Here is a 13,772-nt window from a genome sequence, read left to right as displayed (position 1 = left end):
ATATTAAGGGCTCTTTATGAGGGACATGATGACGGGCCAGTTAACTGAAGCAGTGTCTTCAGTTTTAGGCTTTCTGGTTCTCAAGCACCAAAAAGAAAATGGAAGCAGACATCCTTTAATGGGAGTAAGGTTGGACTAGAGGAAAGAGGAGATGCTGCAGCAATTGGTAATGGCAGGCTAACGCAGCAGTTGGATTCAGGCAGCTGAAGAGAGGTCAAAATATTGTGGGAACGTAGCAATGGTAGCTACAGAGAAATAATAAATGGGGAAAACCAAGGGAGAAATGAAAGTAAGTGCAGTGAGTATAAAAATAGGACTTCATGCAAAAATAAACCAAACCAAATGGAAAAAAAAAAAAAGAACAACCCGACAAATCAAACCTGTGCACTAAGATTAAACTAAGGAAGACAATGAGAAACCTACTAAAAAAAAAAAAAAAAGAATAAGTAAGCTCTGGATTATTCTCTTGAATGTACAATGTGGAGAAAGCTTCAAATGCTGTGTAGGATTCCCCTGGTAACTGCGAACTGCTCATTCTCTAAGTGTGAGGATCTAGACAATAGCAATAGCTGGATATTATAGTAGTAATTGCCTTTATTTGAAAACAAACAAAAAACCGCGTAATAATACTCAGTATGTTGTGGTCATCTGCACACCAGATCTCATTTCCATGATCGTTTATCCATGGAAAGTCTTCTCCAGAGTGCCTGTGGCTGCGCAGGGCGCTCCCGCTGCCTGTTGCCTCCCGGGCGCTGAGGCGCTGCCTGAGCCGCAGAGCGCCGCTCGGCACGGACGGGCTTTCCCCAGGCCCTCGGGCCTGCTCCCTCCTGCCTCCAGCAGCCTGGGCTCAGCCCCTCTTCCCCGGTTACAAAACAAACGCGCTCCCCGGCAGCCCCCCCCCCCCGCCAGGCCGCGGCCGCAGCCCTCAGGCCCCGGCTCCCGGCTCCCGGCCGCTGCCCCCGGGGGCGGCGGTGCGAGGAGGAGCCCGGCGGCCGCCCCGCCCCGCCCCGGCTCCCCGCCTGCCTCCCCGCCTCCCTCCCCCGGCCCCGGGGCTGCCGGGATGTGGCGGGGCCCGGCAGGAGCGGCGGGGGGCGGCGAGCAGCGCGGGGCTGCCCGAGGGGCCGGCGGGGAGCCCCGCTAGGCGGCCGGCACGGCGCGGCGCCGCTCGGCTGCAGGTAACGCCGGGCGGGCCGGGAGGCGGGGGGGCGCCGCAAAGCAGCGGGAGGAGGACGAGGAGGAGGCGGCGGCGGCACCGGCGGCCCCCCCACGGGGAGCCGGGGCCGGGCCGGGGGCCGGGGGCTGCGGCCGGGGGTCGGGAGCCGGGGCCGCGCCCGCCCGCCGGGAGGCGCTCCCCGCTGCCCCGCTCCGCCGTGGTCCCGCCCCCCGCCGCCTCCCATTGGCCGTCGCGGCCCCGTCGCGCAGCGCCATTGGGCGCCGCGGCTGTCGCTCCGCCCGCCGGACGGGGCCGCGGCCTGCTGCGGGGTGAGGGGGGCGAGGCGGGCCCGGCCCGCGGGGAGCCGCGCCTCAGGGGGCCCCGGAGCCCCGTCACGGCCCCAGCGGGGCCTGCGTGTAGGGAGCCGCATCGCTGCCTCGCTGCTGGCACCCGTCTGGGCCATAAAACTGCGGGCAGGGCACGGCCGAGCCTTAAAGATGTTTTAATTATGGAGATCGGGTGTTGGGGTAGCTGACTTCGCAAAGCACAAGTGGAGGCTTTCACTGGAAGAGTAGAGAGATTGCCTCTCTCCTAAAACATGCTGTACAACGTACCAATCACTCATTGAAGTAAAAAAAAAAATAAAAAAGTTGGGGGGGCAAGGAATTTTATTCAACTAGAATTTTATTCAACTGAAAATCCTCTTTTTGATTGACTTATTCCAGGGTCTAGAAGAATTAGACAAGTTGAGTCTCATTCCCACCTTAGATTTTTTTTTTTTTATTCCCAAAGAAGGCGAAGATGTACTATTTCAGAGTTGTTCATCCAAAAACTTCTGGATGGATGCGTCTTTCATGCCAGTTTCTCATAAAAAGACCGTCAGAAACAAAGGGCACGAAGTCAGTTGGTGGCCTTACTGTGAGCTGTGGTACCGTCTGAACTGTAAGGCAGAGCAAGGAAGCCCACACATACTTCTCTTTTTTCTTTGTGTAAGAGTTAAGTTGAACGCAGGCAGCCCAGTATATTTGTCCACTGAGATAGTTTGGTGAGGCAATTTGCCCATGCATGCGAAAAATGTGTATTTCATAAGCTTAGGCCAATATCCTGCGTTCACATGAGTGCTGCGCTCGGTTGTGTCACCATCGGTGCCTTGTTGCCGTCTAAAGATTGGCGTTTCTCCAGACATCTGTGCTGAGCTGATGAGTTCGTGTTACCTTGGAAGGTCTCCTGGGAAAAGTCAAGCTGCAATAACCTCTCCTGTACCTCCCAGGGAATCTCCTGATTGCGTGGGGCTTATCCAGGAATCCCTCCTGATCCCCAGGTAGCAGTGCTTGGGAACAAGCGGGAGGGGGAGATCATCTTATACAGCTCGATACTGTGCATGACTGTAGGAGTTTACTGGCTGATTAATTTCCAGAAAATTTCTTCAGTTTAGCTACATTGCATGTGCTGGGCCACAGAGATGAAAATAACTGCCCAAAATTCCAAAGTGGTGATAAGAACAGCCTGTAGAGCACTCGTGTGCTGTGTTTGTCGTGATTTGAACCCCGCTGACCACATGGGAAGTAATTTAGCCCTGCAGGATACAATACAACATTGCTACCTGGCGCCTTTTTAATACAGTGTTAAAGGGATTCTTTTTGTCTGGTTAGTTTAAAAAACCAACCAACCAAAAACAAAAAATGAAGAGAAGTAATCCTGTTAAAATGAGTTGCTTCTCCGGTGAAGATAATCCTGTGTGTCTGCCTCTGGAATGTGGGACGTAACTGGGATTCAGTCATTTCTGCAGCTAAAAAATACTCCGTGTATTTCAAGGGCAGTTATTCCCTACTGGGCCAGCAGAGCACACGTGCTTATGTAAGGGGCTTTGTTAGGAAATTTGAAACAAGATCCCGAACAGAGGAATGTGTAAGAAAATGGTATAAATGTACAGGTTAGATTCTTGCTGTACGTAGTTTAATCTTGTGGTACTAGTGACTTCTCATTATTGATTATAGGTGACAATTTAAATATACTGTTTACTTCATCTGCCGTCTGGGAGCTTGCATTTGAGTCTCTTTGCTTTAATCTGCTAGGGCCGATTTATAACAAAGTTATTACAGTTACATTTAGTAGTGAGGTTTGTGTTGGACCAGATTAATTGCTTTACAATGTCATCAGAGTACATGTAGATTGTAGATTAGGTACTTGCTGAAGTCTTCAGGGAAATCTGAGGTAGGTGTTGCAAAGCATTGAAGAACCAGTCTCTTTCAGTTCATTTTAACGTTCTGCTGTCAGTATGCAAGGCTTGCGAAGCTACTGATTCCTTGAAAACCAGAAGGCAAAAACATCACAGGTGAACTTAAAGTTCATTCTAAAATAAGTAGAAACTTGCAGTGGGAAAATGCATAGCATTCTGTCCTGCAGAGGCCCTTCTTCTGTACCCTTTTCTTCCTCATCTGAGAGCAGATCCAAAAAAGGAGTTGTCTTTGCAGCAGTAAATTTCCAGCACTTGCCCTGAGTGAGATTCAGAACTGTGAGCTAGGTGCGTGGGCTGCTTCTGAAGCTTGTGGAGATAATTAGGACTTAAGAGCGGGAGCAGTGAGCAGCCTGCACACCCTGCACATGTACAATTAGTCATTGAGGATACTCCAAAATGAGAAATGGATCTGGCAGGTTTTAGCCAGTGGTGGTTTAGTGTAAAGCACAGAAACAGCTGTGAACTTGAGTGTTGGCTTCCTTCTGAAGCGAGTGTGCTGGCTGCTGCCTGCCTTGCTTCTGGGCCCGAGGATCCTGCAGCACTCACCACAGTCATGCATAGTTGCAGGATTCAAAGGTAATGCTAGCGAGGAGATGAGAAAAAAATAGTTGAATGTGTCCCATAGTTCTTCTCCGATTCTATTTAATGCTTCATTCATTTCATCATCTCAGGGGTAGCTCAGGTTTAAAGTTCTATGCTACAGGTAAGAGCGGGTTCTTTTTCCAGCCTGCAAATGGGCAAATGATACCTGGAGTATGATACCACAAGGTGTTATCTTGTATTGGTTTCGAAGATACTTAGACACTTCTTGTAAGAATTTTATGGAATTTATTGTTAAATACCTGTTCCTCTTCACTTGTAATGGTGCAGGCCAGGCATTACCAGCCGTGCCTGGGGTGCAGTTGTGTGCAGCCAGCCAGCTGAACGGGATGGTGACTGGCAGCAATGGTTTGTCTGACAATGGTTCCAGCCTCTTCTTTGTCCCGCATCTTTTTAAACTCCGATGTGAAACTCAGTTGGTTGCACTTTTACTACATATCTTCAGCATCTCTTTACGGATAATTTATATTCACATACATGTTTAAAACCATCCCCTCGATATGGAAAGGGTTCCTCTTCACCCTGACCACCTGTCGGAGTGTGGCGGTTTTGGGGTTGTAAGGGTTTCCAAATCACATCTTGGCTTCCTTTCTTCTGAACATCTTAACTACTTTGTTGTTGTTATTATTATTATTATTATTATTATTATTATTATTATTATTATTCATTTTGACTTGTTAATCTTGTCATTTATTTTATCTCCTCTTCGTACTTACCTGTACAGGGTTTTGGTGACAAAACTTGGCTTAGCCTGGAATAGTTTCTGTACTATGTTGCCTCTTGCCTTTCTGTCATAGCTGGTTTGAATTTAAATACTTTTTATCACCCCTACCTAAGGATGAAGTAAAACAATAAGTGGCAAGCTCATGCAATAGTGCACCATTGCCAGAAAGCAGACGTTCAGTTTTTAGTTCAGTACAGTGTGTAGATGCAATACGTGAATCGTGATCATGTCACAGGGAGAAGTTCAGCAGGGAGTGAAGTATAGCCTTTGTAACTTGGTATATGGGATGGAGAAATGGCTATCAAATTTATTTCCAGGTGAATAGAAGCTAAACGAAAATGGAGAAGGATCCTGATGCCCAAATGGTTTCAGGCCTTTTCTTCTCCAGTTTGCATGAGATAGCTAACAAACGGCTGAAAAAAGCAAGTCAGTGCATGTACAACCCTTTGGGAGCATCTGGAAAGATAAGCTATCTACCTGAGTGACAAATGAAATGGAGATGTAACCAAAACAATGCTCCTTAAATTGTGCGAATGAATGAAGAGGAAGAGAAATAGATCTGTGAATTGTGGACTTTCATTTTCTGTTTAGACAGTGTTGACAGTAAATGGGCCCTTAGTAGTTGGGAAATGACAGTGGCTGGCACCTGTGTTTTCAGGGTCGGAATAAAAAGCGTGCCTGATAGATCTGGATGGATGATAAAATGAACTGTAAGTGTATTTCTTTACTTCTTTTTGTAAGTAATTCTGTTTGTTTATGGTTACTTCTGCTCTTGTTAAAAGCAACACTTAACCCAGCTTAATTATCTGTGCCTTTTCAGTCTTTTTGGCCTTTTCTTTAGAGCTTTGAGTAGATAGACAGCCCAGGAGTAGGGAACTTGGACAGAAGCTGTTTTTAAAAGCACGAACACGCCAGGATTAGTAATTTCCATATAGATAGATAATAGCTACTTTTTGATCAACAAATGCTGAGAATTTGTCTTGTCCACCTTCAAGATTGTCCCTACAGAACTGTCATCCTACAGGGAGTATTCATCTGGTAGCATGGTAAAAAATGAAATGTTTTTGGAAGCACCTAAATTAAGGCTAATCCTACTTCTGTATATACGTGGGTATTCAATCATTTTTACCACTTAGAAGTTGCAAATATATATATATATTTTTTTCTTTAGCATGGCTGCTTCTGCAGACAACTTTACAAACAAATATGTATTTGCTTCATATTTTAGAAGTTTTTTTTTCAAATGTGAAGCAAATATTTATTTTTTCACCAGTTAGCTAATAATAATCATTCTGCATATACAAATGTTTGTGTATATAAATATATATATATGCATGTTTTATAAATATATATGTAGAAGTGTAGGTGTGTGCATATTTATATACTGTTTTACATATATATATGCATACGTTATATACACACAGTGTGTATACACTATACATATACACTAATTGCGGTAATTTACAAATTTTGCTGTGCTAATCATTAACTTGGCCTTTCAGTCTTGAGTTTGCTTTATCCTTTGCCAATTAAGGTCTTGATTGTATTGGCAGAGATCGAGTGAGTATGAACTTAAATGCATTTTGCTTTATTAATGCAGATATCAAACTCCAATGTTTAGGGAGTGAGAAAAAATGAAGTAGTGTGTTAATTATTTGGCATACATCAAATATTTGTTCATCAAGTGAATGAGTAGTTTAAACAATTTGCATTGCAATAGACTTTAAATTAAATAAGTAATGTTTTAGTGAGTACACTGGATTGTGTTTTTATCATAACAGCGGACCAATAAAAAGTTCAGTGTATTTGAGAAACGAGCAGCGTGGGCTGGGCCAGGACAAAGGAAAGGGCAGGTGGGTGGTGGTCGAATTGTTTGTTGTAAACTATTACACTTTCTTGTGTATAGAAAATGATTTGGGGCTGGAACTAGATGACCTTTGAGATCCCTTCCAACCTGAGCCATTCTATGAACGTGTGAAAAAGATCCTGGGGAGAATTAGGGTTAACTGTGGGTATACGTGGGGGTCAGTGTTACAGGTTGGAAAACTTACTGTTTGCTGAAGCTGCCTAGCTGTGACTTAGTCTAGAAGCCTACTTGATTTATTTCAAGTATTGTCTGTAACGTGGGTTTCCAGGTACTCATTTGGAATATTTTGGCCTTTGAAGAGAGATTGCAGAGTCCTCTGATGTGGGACTGGCTGCCCAGTGGGAATGGAGGAGCCTGGTGTGAGGAGCTCCATAGACTGTGTGCGTCTTGCTGTCCTCTGGTTCCTCGTGGTCCCATGGTGGGAGTAAAGCCGAGGCACCGCCTCTTAATGCTACTGGACCTGGTTCTTCTGGTGCTGAAATTAATACCGAAAGTGCTTTTTGTTCCCGGGGAAGCCCTGGGCTTTGTTTCAGAGAGGGACTATTGTATCGCGTGTGAATCTGGACGAGTGTCAGTGCCCTGGTACAGGGTGTTGCAACGTTTGGCTGCTGTCCAGGAGTTTGGGAGCAGGAAGCAGGAGATGCTGCTTTGGTTATATTTCGCTCGTAAACCTTAAGCGTGACCAGCCACAGCCCTACTGCATTGATTGACTTTTTTTTTTTTTAATATTTAAAGTGTTTTGTCATATCCAATACTTTCTAATGCTGTTTTTAAGCAGAGCGTGTAACTCTGTGACTAGACGGTGTTGTAATTTGTGAATTTCTAATCAGATATCATTTTAGTTATCTACTTTGCTCAGGAATAATTTACTGAAAAGACACTGTGTATGTCTTTGGAAAACTTGTTTTCCAGTTGGAGTCTCTTGCCATTCATGTGCAATATACCATATTAATTATGAGTCTTTGAATCCCAGTGGTATAGAGGCAGATGAATAACTTCTTGAAATGTATTTTAGCACAGATGAGTTGAGTTTCATCTTTCCAGTTACATTTAGGGAGAAAAGAGGAGAAAAAACAACAGCACGGTTTGCAGTAAGAGAGTAGTTTTAGGCAAACTGCTGGGGGCATTTTCTTAATTGTGTCTTTTGGAGGTACTCAGGTACAACAAGTGTATGAAGGCTTTGGATATGTTGGAAATCTAAGAGTAACTTCTGAGGTCCTGCGTGCAGGTTGCTGTTCTCCAAGGATTTGGTTATCCACTAAAAATACTATGTATGAATCTGAAGGGACTTTAACTTTACAAGGACAGCATTTCTGGTATGGCATCAAAACATACGCTTGATTTGTTCAGTGTCAGAGCATAAGGGAAAAATATATTTTTAATACTAAGTATAGTAGATCTAGTTTGCTGGTTAGTTTGCAATACTGGACGTGACTTCAGACTGCCCAGTTCCTTGAAGCTGTGCTGTGACTTACCATGATGTGCATGACGAGGTCACAGCCCTGGGTTCACAGCTGCTGACGTTCTCCAGCTTCATGCAGAATCTTCCCCCAGCACGTTTTAAGACAGAGGGCTGCTGATACTCCTCCTGAAAACTTGTCCCCTCAGCTGCAGCGTGCATACTTGCTGTCAGCGTGAAGTGGGTGCTGAGGGAAGGTGAGTGCTGCTGGCCTGAAGAAGTGTGGGCCAGGCTTGGCCAGCAAGCTGGCTGCCTCCAAACAACTTGGAAGAGAAGAAGCACGGCTGAGAAGGCAGTAAGTGTTTTATAAATCGGTGGGATGCCTGATGCTTAACCTGCAGGCATCAGGCTTGAGGGCCAAGCTCGTACTGCTGTGGTAGCAGAGGAAAAAAAGGGTCCAAGGTTTGTCTCCTGCCAAAAGGTGTGTGCCTTGGGTCGGGGAGCAGAGAGGTGCTGTGAAGTCAGGGCAGAACCAGCATCACGCCATCAGAGCTGGGCTTCCCCAGAGAAGCTTTTGTGGTCACCAGCGGGGCGGTGGCTGGGTAATTGGGAGTTACTTCCTGGTCTGGGTGCTCGGGAGGGCCTTGGAAATGTAAGCCATTGTTTCCAGAGCACAGGTTTTTAGTTTTAACCCGGGTGACTAATTTAGGAATCTACGATTCATCATTTACAATGCTCGTTAAATGCTAAAGATTGACACCAAAAACAAAGTAATATAAAGGGTGTTAAATGGAGGATTGTTTATGGAGGGCCTTGGCTCCAGCCTAAATAAAATAATATAATAGTTATAATAGAAACTAAAAATACCTGCCTTTATTGACAATGTAATCCAGAAGTAAACATAGGACATTCCGTCCTCTTTGAAAAGGCACTAAAGCAGTGCCCTGTGCCTGATCAGCATGTTCTCAGCAGAGCACATTCATGTTCCTCTGTGTTAGCTGTTGTGTGGAATAGTTCAATTCATGTTCTGCAGGAAAAAAAGCTAAGATTGTCAGCAGAACAGCAGCATTCAGTTATCCTTAAGTATATACTTGTTGTTGTTGTAAAGTTTAGCAGTTGTTTCTTCTTTGATTACCGAATGTCTCCAGTTAAGGTCCCAAATTAACCAATAATATTATATAGCATGTAGCTAGAGGAACCCTAGCTACTGTTGAGGCTATTAATGATGCTTTCTACAGAAAAAAGTATTGTATTCCTGTGTTGCTGTCGAATTGCTGTCTGTTAAAACAAAAACATCATTGCCTGAATCCTGTGAAATATGTTCCGAAGTATATGGTTTAGGAACTTCAAGCTATGTAAACAATATTTACATTTTGAAATACCTTTTTTTTGCATTCTGGTGAAATGAACAGGAACCACAGCTCATCACTGTCAGGAGTGGGTCGTCTGCTTTGATTTCACCGGCAGGGTCGGTGATAGTCTCACCTCCTTGTTAATGGGCCTGAGGAAAGCCAGGCGAAGGCAGGGTTTTGGTATACAGCAGGACGTAAGTACCTTACATCTGGTTTGTTTCTGGCTGCTGAAGTGGAAGGGTAGAGCATATTTGTGCCTTCCTGCTACTACAGTTATTATCTTCCTGCAGTTCTTTGTTTAATTTCCTGGGAACTCCAGGGTATTTTTTAAACTCAAATGTCTGTCTTAGTCTCCCTCTTTGTCTTACCTGTGCTGTTTCCCAGCCAGTACTCGTTCATTTCAGTCTCAGTCAGGTTTCCCCATCATGGCTGTGAGTCTCTTTGTAATGCTGCATGCCATTCAGCAGTGTCCATGTCCCACACGCTGGGTGTACATGCATCTCAGGTGGGCATCTCTGCATTTCTAGACTTTTGTTTAAAAATCAGAAGTGCTGACTATGGGACTTGACCTTCCTGTCAGGGTATACAAATGAGCAATTGCAATTTGGGCTACTTTGTGTCTATGCATAATCTAATTCACTGCTGAGGATTTAGCTTCCTTTTCTTGTTTTGTAGAGTCAATGCATGGAGCGAATAGTGTCAATTAAGGAAGTGGCTCTGCAATTGCAATTTCAAATGAAAAATAGGTCATCTTGCTTGTGTACCCTGGTACTTTATCCTGCATCCCTAATTTGCAGGTGGCCCACTGTTTTGATAAACTAAAAGGACAAGTGTTTAAAGCAATAGTTATTAACCAAAAATCTTACATGTGCAACCACAACTGAATTATAAGCAAGAAGAAGTATTAGCAACCATCACTGAGGTATAAGACTCAGTGTATGTGTCCTGTAACCAGTCCTTGCTGTTGCATGCAGCTTGGTCTTCGTTATTCAAAAGTATTAGTCATAGTTGGCACTTCGGGTGCTGCTGTAGTTTCACCTCTTGCTTCCTCTTGTCGGTTTTCCATGAACCAAGGTATTTAATAGTGGTGGATTTGCAGAAGGAGGTCATTGTATGAGCTGTTTCAAGAGGAGAAAGACAAGTTACATCTAGATGCAATGTTACACGTTAGATTGAAATGCAACTTGCGTTTAACAAGTGCAATTTAACAATATTAAACAAGTGATGACTCTTGGGCAGTTATCTTAGTGCCTTTTTACCCATACATTAGATTGTGAAAAACGCTTTTAAATTTAAATTCAGACAACAATTATCACTCTTCCTAGGATAAGTATTACACCACTTATTTTGACCTCTGGAGTTTATTATCAAGGCGAAAGGCATGCCTCACCGTGCAAACAGTCTTCAAGCAGCAGAATCTAATTCTTGCTTATGTTGACAAACAGTACAAAAGATTCATTTTGCATCCTTGGCATTTTTTTGCATCCCTGGCATTTTGTATGATCAAAATGCCAAATTACTCTAAAATATGAATCCATCATGCAGTCTTCAAAGATAAAAACAAGTAAAAACATAATAAAAGAACTTCCATATAAGGACAGAAAATACAGGTCTCTACCTTTCGTCTGCAAAAGCAACAACAAACCCCCAAGTTGATAAATCTTCCGTGTTTCATATGGTAGAGCAGATAGAGCATATTTGTTTCCTCTTCAGTTTTCTTTATTTCATTATAAAAGTGAGCCGCTGGCAGCGATAATGGTATGACTTATCCTCTTACTCCCGTTCGACCAAATCAAAAAGGGAAAAAAAAGTAGACATCAGATAACCAAGCACTTGCAGCTGGTGCCTCTGACCATCCAGAAGAGTGCGTTATGTAGTTCCAGAGCTGCATCACCATGCGGTGTCTGAACATCACAGCTGAGATTTCAGTGGTCTTTAAGGAACAGTAATAAATGAACAGAAAAAAGTCCTTGAGATCCTCCAGAAGTTGTCTGAAGCGGTGACAACTATATAGACCTCTCTGAATCCAGCTGGAGAACTTAGGTGCAGTCTTGTGACAACAGTTTGATGTATGTTTGTTTATTTATTTATTTATTTATGTATTCAGTGCAGTTGTGTTAGGGTTTCCTGCCTTTGGCAGGGAGGCTGTATGGGAGATGCTATCAAACCTGCAAGCAGTTGTTGATATTGGCATCCTGCAGCTGGCTGGAAGGTGGCCAGTGAGCCTGGCACGCCGTGCACCTGCCAGGTGTTTTCACCTTTTGCACTAATACTATCAGAAATCTTTGCAGTTTCTCCCTGGTATCTTTGCCTCTTGCCTCAGTTTGATCACTTACTTATTTGCTGTTGACATTCCTGAAATTGCTTTTTTGGAGCCCTATTATATTTGGATTAATTACAGCTAACAGACAAAGCAGCAGAAGCCCCGGAATGTGTGCTTTACAGGGGGATGCCAAGGATAGGCAGGGAAAGTTGTCGAGCCCCTCGGTTCCTCTGGAGGATGGCAGTGGGTTGTGGCTAGGAATGGCTGATGGTACAAGAGGGGCTTGGGATGTCTGCTTTGAATGGAGGAGTGGGAGCGGATCGGTGTGGGTTTGTTTCGTGTAGCCCGGCGCTGTTCAGTGCTAGGGCTGAGCTTTGAGAACTCTACACGGCTGCTCTGTGATTATTTGATTGGAAAGTAGTGTTAATGCAGTGATGCTGTAAGGGTGACGTTACTGTGAACACAGGCTATTTGTTAGCATCTCTTAAATATTTTGCAATGGGCTTTATATATAAAAAAAAAAAGTCTAAGGTTTACTGCTTTCTCTTTGGAGCTATTTCAACACTTTTAATGTCTGAAGGAATTACTGAGATTTATTCTGTGTGTACGTTTTACCAGGTGAATGCTTTTATGATAGTTTGAATGCTTTTGTGTTGAACTTTCCTAATGGTGAAGATTTAAGTTATCAGGAGGAGTGTGTGCTATTTCAAACTGTCTGTAGAGCGTGAAGGCTTTGGAGCAGGAAGTAAAGACATGAGTAAATAAAATACAGAAAAGCTGGCATAGTTTCCCAGTCGGCGACGTGACTTGTTCCTCTGCAGGCCTTGCCAGGTTTCACCAGGTTACAGTCGGGGACGGAGGCTTTGTGTTCGTGTGTGTGCTGAAAGGGTTGTTCAGGTAAACCTTGATTGCTTTGTTCATGGCCAGGGCTGCTGGGGAGCTTTGTTTGCACCTGAGCAGGGATGGCACGGCGCTCCTCGCCGGCACCAGCAAAACCGGGTGCTGCACCTGCTTCTCCGCCCCTGTGCTTGCTTATCCCCTAAAATCCACAGATAAATTTCTGTGGCACAATCAGTCTGTGTGCAGCAGTTGGAGCTCCTCTGCTGTGTCCCTTCTGCCTGCAGGCCTGGGGTGCTGGCCCGCGGGTACATATGGGGTTTATTTAACAAGTGCCCAGTGCCTCAAAGAGCCATGCGGCTGTATCGGGTAGAGCCGTGTGGCTCAAGTCTTCCAAGTGTTGAAAGCACATCCAGGAGGTTCAGATATATTCATGGTGAATTAGTTCTCCTGTAGAACAGCTGGAAATAACAACGCTTCCTTCCCAAAACAGCGCAGGGCCGGAACAGTTAAATGCTAGTAAACTCAAGGATGCAAATGAAAAAATTGATTTTTCCCTTTCGCTGCAGGTGCTCCTTGTTCGTAAATACAGGATGAATTACAGTGTAATGACTGTTTGCATTTCTCTTTTTCAGGACAGAAGGGACACTTTTGCTTGACAGAATGGATGAACAGTCACAGGGCATGCAGGGGCCCACTGCTCCGCCATTTCAGCCACAGGTATGTTTTTTTTACTCCAGAGTAGATACTAGCATTTTTTAAATAGAAATTTGAAAACAGTATTTCTTGTGGGAGCGAGAGGGGGAGCTTTAAAACGATATAATGTAATTTTGCAATCTTGAAATATATCTGATAGAAAATATTTTGTTCTGCTTCCTACTGCTTTACCACCTGGAAGGGGTTGGAGTAGAGTGGGAGTAGGAGGGAAAGATGAGGGCAGTTGCAAAATACAAAACAATATTTAAAATTTATATTGTGAGTATTGTAAAGGGTCCCCAGCATTATAACTTTATCTTTTCTACCAAAGAGAAAGTACAACACAGCAGGTCACTGTTTCAAGTTCATATACATGAAGCAGTTTCCTGTACAGTAACCTAAGCACAAGCCCCAAAGCCTGATAGAAAAAACAAAATTTTATTCTTAGCTTTAGTTAACTGTCAGATATTCTAACGAGCTGTCTTTTTTTTTTTTTTTTTTTTTTTTTTTAAATCAGTTACTGTGTAAACTCCTCTAAGCATGATTTTGATATTTTTTTGAGACTAAAGATTTTGGGTTTATGGTTCAGAGCTGGACCTGTCTCAGAATATTGACTGTTCTTTAGCTATGGCTTAGCTATGT

General features: G+C 43.9%; 1 protein-coding gene across 2 annotated transcripts in view; it reads left to right on the top strand.

The window, feature by feature from the left end:
• The first annotated feature begins 1,040 nt into the window (after positions 1-1,040).
• The window catches only part of NEK7 (NIMA related kinase 7), a 66,480-nt gene continuing 53,748 nt past the window's right edge, over positions 1,041-13,772 (top strand). The window contains exons 1-3 of one of the 2 annotated variants that reach the window (XM_027462474.3): positions 1,041-1,175; positions 2,336-2,474; positions 13,070-13,154. In XM_027462474.3, coding sequence (XP_027318275.1) covers positions 2,353-2,474; positions 13,070-13,154 — 207 coding nt within the window. In that variant the 5' untranslated portion in view covers positions 1,041-1,175; positions 2,336-2,352. The remainder of the gene's footprint in view (positions 1,176-2,335; positions 2,475-13,069; positions 13,155-13,772) is intronic. The other variant, XM_027462475.3, reaches the window with a different exon arrangement.

This window comes from Anas platyrhynchos, chromosome 8 (assembly GCF_047663525.1).
Source record: "Anas platyrhynchos isolate ZD024472 breed Pekin duck chromosome 8, IASCAAS_PekinDuck_T2T, whole genome shotgun sequence".
NCBI classification, from domain to species: domain Eukaryota; kingdom Metazoa; phylum Chordata; class Aves; order Anseriformes; family Anatidae; genus Anas; species Anas platyrhynchos.
This window is presented reverse-complemented; position numbering and strand designations above follow the sequence as displayed.